This window comes from Lactuca sativa, chromosome 3, assembly GCF_002870075.4.
Source record: "Lactuca sativa cultivar Salinas chromosome 3, Lsat_Salinas_v11, whole genome shotgun sequence".
In the NCBI taxonomy this organism is placed as follows: domain Eukaryota; kingdom Viridiplantae; phylum Streptophyta; class Magnoliopsida; order Asterales; family Asteraceae; genus Lactuca; species Lactuca sativa.
Genome location: NC_056625.2, coordinates 323,739,510 through 323,746,470, shown reverse-complemented (window position 1 = coordinate 323,746,470; position 6,961 = coordinate 323,739,510). Strand labels below are relative to the sequence as shown.

The 6,961-nt window shown below is 38.4% G+C and overlaps 1 protein-coding gene across 1 annotated transcript; it reads left to right on the top strand.

Moving 5' to 3' along the window:
- The first annotated feature begins 926 nt into the window (after positions 1–926).
- On the top strand, positions 927–3,932 carry LOC111902033 (pyruvate dehydrogenase E1 component subunit alpha-3, chloroplastic). The gene is made up of 3 exons (XM_023897904.3): positions 927–1,353; positions 1,555–2,335; positions 3,521–3,932. The coding sequence occupies exons 1-3, from the start codon at positions 1,093–1,095 to the stop codon at positions 3,796–3,798; spliced, it is 1,320 nt and encodes a 439-aa protein (XP_023753672.1). The 5' UTR covers positions 927–1,092; the 3' UTR covers positions 3,799–3,932.
- Positions 3,933–6,961: the final 3,029 nt, after the last annotated feature.

The following is a 6,961-nucleotide window of genomic DNA, read 5'->3' as shown; positions in this document are numbered from 1 at the left end:
CTTTTGTTGTTAATCAACAAAATACTTTTATAATTTTTTTATCAATATATTCTAAAAAGAAAAAAGCCCAATTGTTTTTCCTTTTCTAATAAAACTATTACTATACTAGCTTTTTATATATAAAAAAGTAGATCATCGGTGTTTTTGTACTCCAATTTCACGTTAATCTTTTGAATATCATTTGAAGCGTAGTCGGAGGATTGTTGGCCATAATCGTGAGATACAACATATGGAATATTAAAATCGCAAATTTTGGTTTCCTCCAAATCATATCCAATGCGGTAATTAATTCAAAGAAAATAGAAAGACGTGATAAACACAGATTAAAGTTCATTTGTTGCGTCTTAAGATGGTGTCGAGATGAAGATACAACTATGATAAAAAAAAATCTTTTAGTTTTTCGGTATGTGTATTAAATATGAAGAGAAGGGGTATGAGACTTTGAGATTTTCATTTTGTTAGTCTTTTTATTACAAAGATGTAAAAGAAAAATAAAAACAAATATAAATGATAAAATAGTTTGTTTTTTTTTTTGGTTTTTTAAGTTGGTCAATGACCAAAACCGTAAGAGCATATGATATGAGTCTTCATAATGTTGTTACTACTGAGGTGACAGTCTCATAATAACATGGAGAATATCATCAATTTGTTTGTTATGATACTTCACGTTGACGTTACAGCATATTGAAATGAGAATTCAATACCATTTTTCTATATTTCTTTACCTATTACAATGTTATAACATAGAACCATGATCTTCTATTGTTGTTAAGGCTGAGGTGGCATGTGAAATGATATTATAACACCTCCCATATCTAATGCTTTAAATTCAATGGACTGAAACATAGAAAATTGACCATGAGGGACCAAATTTGTAGTTTTCTCTAATTCTAATAAGTTAGAAGTTCATTGGGTTTACAGTTAAGACTTGAGAGTTGGGTGGACATCTTTCGTCTACAGATCAAACCAACGCCACATTTCCCCTCTTTGTCTCTCTTTTCTCGTTCTCTCCGCCTCTCTCCCTGTATATTTATTCATCTCCCCCATTTCAATTCCTAACCCCAAAGCTATTGCAGCTTAGCTTAGCTGACAATGGCTTTCTCTGGAAGCAAGATGATTATCCAGCCCCTCTCTCACTCTCTCCACGCCACTAGCAGATCAGACAACCCGCTTCTCTCCGATCCCTTTAGTAAGGCCGCTAAGCCCATCACCACTTCATCCCCTTTCCTTGGATCAACTCGAACCCTCCGACTCAATCAATCCGTTGCAACTGCTCAACGTCAAGCTGCTTCCCGAATCGTTGCTGTCTCCGATGTTTTCAAGGAAAAGAAGCTCAAATCCAAAACCAATCTCGTGCGTTCTCTCTTTCTACTGCATTAATTTACTTGCTTTGAGATGTTCTTCCTTTTTTTTGGTAATGGCAATTATAAACAACTGATTGCTATATGTTGTTTTTTTTACCGAATTTTAATTGATATACATATCGAAATCGTGAAAAAGCTTTAGCTGAAGAGGAGTTAGTATATTATTACAAAATTGATTTGTGCGCTGCAGCTGCTGACGAAAGAAGAAGGTTTAGAAGTATACGAGGACATGATATTGGGCAGAGCTTTCGAGGACATGTGTGCCCAGATGTATTACAGAGGGAAAATGTTTGGTTTTGTCCATTTATACAACGGGCAAGAAGCTGTTTCCTCAGGATTCATCAAGCTGTTGAAGAAAGAGGACAGTGTTGTGAGCACCTATCGTGATCATGTTCATGCTCTGAGCAAGGGGGTGCCAGCACGTGCTGTGATGAGCGAGCTGTTTGGGAAGAAAACAGGGTGTTGCCGAGGTCAGGGTGGATCCATGCACATGTTCTCTGCTGAACACAATGTGCTTGGTGGGTTTGCCTTTATAGGAGAAGGCATCCCGGTTGCGACTGGTGCAGCATTCAGTAGCAAGTACAGGAGGGAAGTGTTGAAGGAAGCGGATTGTGATCATGTGACATTGGCGTTCTTTGGAGATGGGACTTGCAACAATGGGCAGTTCTTTGAGTGCTTGAACATGGCGGCTCTATGGAAACTGCCCATCATATTTGTGGTGGAGAACAATCTTTGGGCAATTGGGATGTCCCATCTGCGTTCAACTTCAGATCCAGAAATCTGGAAGAAGGGCCCCGCTTTTGGGATGCCAGGTGTCCATGTTGATGGCATGGATGTGTTGAAGGTCAGGGAGGTAGCAAAGGAGGCTATTGGAAGGGCTCGGAGAGGGGAAGGCCCCACTTTGGTTGAGTGTGAGACTTACAGATTTAGAGGACACTCTTTGGCTGATCCTGATGAGCTTCGTGACCCAGGTTAACTCAAAAACTTACCTGCTTTTACTCTCCACTCTTTCTTACTTACTTTCCACAGACTCTTCTGACTTAATATCAACTCAAAAACTTTGCTTAATCTAATTAACTATTTGTCCTTTCTCTCTCAACTTCTCTCACGTTAAAGTTGACAGACATTCATCATCTAAACTGTTTTTCCGAATCCAAGGGTAAAATGGTCATTTAGTGTATCATTCACCTGCTCTGCTTCATCTATACAGTAAACTGTAAAGTGGTTGGATATGAAATGATAAAGTAATGTACACATAAAACCTTTTTTTTTTGGAGCGAATAAACCGTCTGAATGAAACTCTAGGACCATTTTACCCTTACATTCCAAAAAATAATTTTCACAATATTCATTAGTTTTGACAATATTCGTTGGTTCTAACATAACAAGAGTCAGGAGGCAAATAGGTAAATGCTTAGTGTCGTAATGCCTTAAGTCAGATTTTTTAGATTAACCCATTATCATTATGTCACTCCAGATTAAGTTCTTAACACATCAAGCTCATTTAGTAAAAAAGAAACAACCCCTTAAGGCAAGGGGCGTCTCATAGGATTTTAAAAGATTAATTGGAATGAAATTCCTTTCCAATCATATATATGCTTGTCAAAAAAAGGGGAGGGATTTGAACTCCTACAATTTTATCCAAATTCGGTATTTAAAATTTTTTGGAAATCCTTCCATAGGATCAAGAATCTGAGAAATCTTGGATTATAGGATATCTCCTTCCAAGATAATAGTTAAAACAGTACAGAAAAAGGTCATAAACAATCATTTACATGAAGAAGCAAAAGAGCCCAAATCAAACAAGAATTAAGAGAAAATTGAAGAAATATGAAAACCCAATCGGAAAAGTTGTTAATAAGGTTTTGGAACAGAATTTCAATCTATAAATAATGGAGGCTATGGAATAGAGATTAGAAGAAACATAAAATTCTTGGCCTTTTCTTGGGTACATGGTCTGGGATTGCTGGAACTAGGTAGTAGGTAAATACCAGGTTCTATCTGTTTATGAGATTGATTTATAAGGCTCAACTAGTTTATATCATAATATAAACCAAAGAAGATGTTGATACTAAATAAAATAATCCCTTAGTATGATTGTATTGTATTGAGAAGTTGTTACTGATACTGAATATTCGTATTTTGTGGCATGGCAGCTGAGAAGGCACATTATGCAGCACGAGATCCAATAACAGGATTAAAGAGGTATCTGATTGAAAACAAACTGGCGAGTGAAGCAGATTTGAAGGCAATAGAGAAGAAGATAGATGAGGTGGTTGAAGAAGCTGTGGAGTTTGCAGATGAAAGCCCTGCTCCTTCAAGAAGCCAACTGCTGGAAAACGTGTTTGCTGATCCAAGAGGCTTTGGAATTGGACCTGATGGCAGTTACAGGTGTGAGGACCCCAAGTTTACTCAAGGCACTGCTCAGGTCTAATTATGGATATGTCTCTTTTCTTTCTTTCTTTTAATTCACCTCACCTCACCTCTTGTCTTTGTCCGCCACCCAGATTGATATTGCTGCTTATGTAACATTACAGCAGTTCTTGAATCATGATTGTAGTTGTGTTTTTTGATTTTGTTTCAAATTTTATGCTAAATATGCATATTTATAAAGCTGCAAACACAAAAACATTACTACACTCTTCTTATATCTTATACAGAACGAGAAGCAACCTTTACTTACCCATCCGCTTTGATACAATACAGAAACATATAATCTCACATTGAACAAATATACAAAACACCCTAATTAGAATTGAGTCACAACTTAGACAAAGGCCCAACATCTTGATCTAAGGCCCACTATTAAAGCGCAAATGTCTAACCTACATTAATGGGCTCAAGATCAAATTCCAAACTACAATGGGCCATATGGCCCAATAAGGTCTAATCATGACATCAATGCCCCAACTAGAACAAAAGTCCAATAATTCTAAATGGGACCAAGTCCAAGGCTGAATAAGGCCCAATAAGCTTGCAAGCCCAACGAAGCCCAACTCTCCTGTGGTGCGTACGCCCAACATACCACATCAATATGCTTAGCGTACTCGACCCTTTGGTCATACGCGTTGTGTGCTCGACCTTACGCCCAACATACAACCAGCCCAAGCACAAAAGTTTATTAAGTGCTTAATGCTTAAGATTTCAACATCTAACATCAGATCTGAGTCTATTAAGATATCCTAGGACATAAAGTTGGCAACTTTATGCCCTTGCAAGCCACATGGGTCCCCAATACTTCATTTCTTCCTAAGACCACATTTGAGACCTTAAACTCATGCATGGTCTCAATACAACCTTCAAGATGGCAACTTTATGCATCAAGCATGCTCAAGGAGCTTAGATCTAACAACCCTAGTATTTGGAGTTGCACAACTCACAAAAGAGGGTCTAAGAACCAAAAATAGACTTTATAACAAAACACTAACTCAAACTAGCAAAAGAGATGGAAAGGTTTGAGCTTTTTACCTCCACAAGCTTCCCAATGAGCTCCAAACGCAGGATCAAAAAGTTTTTCCACTTCCAATGCTTGCTTCTACTTCTTTCTCTTTGCTAGAACACCAAAAAGGAGGTATTTGAGGCACTCACAATCTCAAGACACAGACACAATGGGTTTTAGGGTTTTAGGTAGGGATGAGATTTAGAACCGGAACCGAAACCGGACTTGTTAGAACCGGAATATATAGAACCGGGTCCGGTTATGGGTTTAAAAATTGGCTTTATCCGGGTTCCGGGTAATCCGGGTTTGGGTCCATTGGGTCTGGGTAAACCGGGTCTAAAATCCGGAACCGGTTTTTGGAACCAGAACCACTTTTAGGGCCGGAACCGGTTTTTGTGAAACGTTTACAAGATGCATATCTTATTCGTTTCAACTCCAATTGACATACGGTTTTTTCCAACATGTAGTTTAGAGTTTGTACATGATTCTAGACTATAAATTTGTCATTTTTAGTTTTATATTCATTGACTTACAGTCCTCAAAAAGTCGAGATATCAAAGCTAGAAGTTTTTAGTTTTTTAGTTTTTTTGTATTCGGTGAAAGTTTTAAAACATGCATATCTAATTCGTTTGAAGTCGGATGGACATGTGGTTTTTTCCAACTTCTAGTTTACAGTTTGTATATGAGTTTAGACTATAATTTTGTCATTTTTGGTTTAAAATTCAATGATTTACAGTCCTCCGAAGTCGGGATATCAAAACTGAAAATTTTCAACTTTTCAGCTATTTGTTTTTCTACTTTGTATTATGTGAAAATATTAACACAAGCATATCTCATTCGTTTAAAGTCGGATTGACATGCAGGTTTTTCCAGAGTGTATTTTAGAGTTTGTACATGATTTTAGACTCTAATTTTGTTAATTGTGATTTCGTATTCAATAAGTTACAGTCCCCCAAAGTCGGGATATCAATATGAAAATTTTCAAAGTTCAACCCACTAAGTAGTAAGTAATTACCAAAAAATTCTGGTTTTTTCGGGTTTTCCGGTTCTAAACCCACTTTATCCGGTTCCAACCTACCCACTTTGATGTTTTCGGGTTTTCCGGTTCTAGACCCACTTTACCCGGAACCATACCCGGAACCGAACCGGAACCGGTTTCTATATATCGGTCCGGTTTCCGATTCTATAAAATCCCGTTAACCGGTTCCGGGTTTTCCGGGCCCGGGTCCATCCGGTCCAGGTTTGGACCCACTTTCATCCCTAGCTTTAGGGACGTTTGGAAGTGATGGAGGCTGGTTAAGGTAAGGTCCAAATGACTTAAGGACGTTTATATAGGTCACAAATCCGAATATTAGGGTTTTGGTCTTCAGCCATGTACGCCCCGCGTGCCCCATGGTACGCCCTGTATACGTGGTACACCTCCGCAATCAACCCTCCCTAGTATGCTAAGCGTACCGATAAGTAGGCCCAACACACGAAGGGACCAAACATGCACTAATATTTCATTCTAAGGGAAAGAAAGGTAAATACCTGGATCCGACCTTTAGAAATCTACCCCACTTGAACTAGACTTTGTCCTCGAAGTCTGCTGGTACGAAAAGATCTGCATAATGCTTTCTCATTTCGTCTTATGGCTCCCAGGTCCATTCGGAGCGTCTACGGTGCTACCATTGCACCTTCACTAGCTTCACCTCTTTATATCGAAGAGCTTTAATCTTTTTATCCAGAACTGCAATGGGCTTTTCAACATAGTTCAGGCTCTTATCCACCTGAATATCACTAATGAAATTGATGGGTTTTATACAAACAATCATATGTGTGCATGCAACCCTAGAACTAGATCTATGTTTTCACTATTAGATACACAACATTATGAACCCATGAAGAACCCTAGCATGCTTCTATGGATTTCGGAATTCATAATATGAGATGTATTACATACCTCTTGTTGTTATGTAGTAATAACAACCTAAATCTTGAATCTCCTTATCCTTGAAAGCAAGTACCACAAGTGTAGTACCTCTAATGGCTCACAAACACCAAAAGCAAATGGAGAGGCAAGAGAGAGAGGGAGGAGGCTACAAAATCCGGCCTTAGGGTTCTCTTAGAAGCAAGTGGACGAATTTTGTAGCCTAGGGTCCTTATTTATACTGTGAGC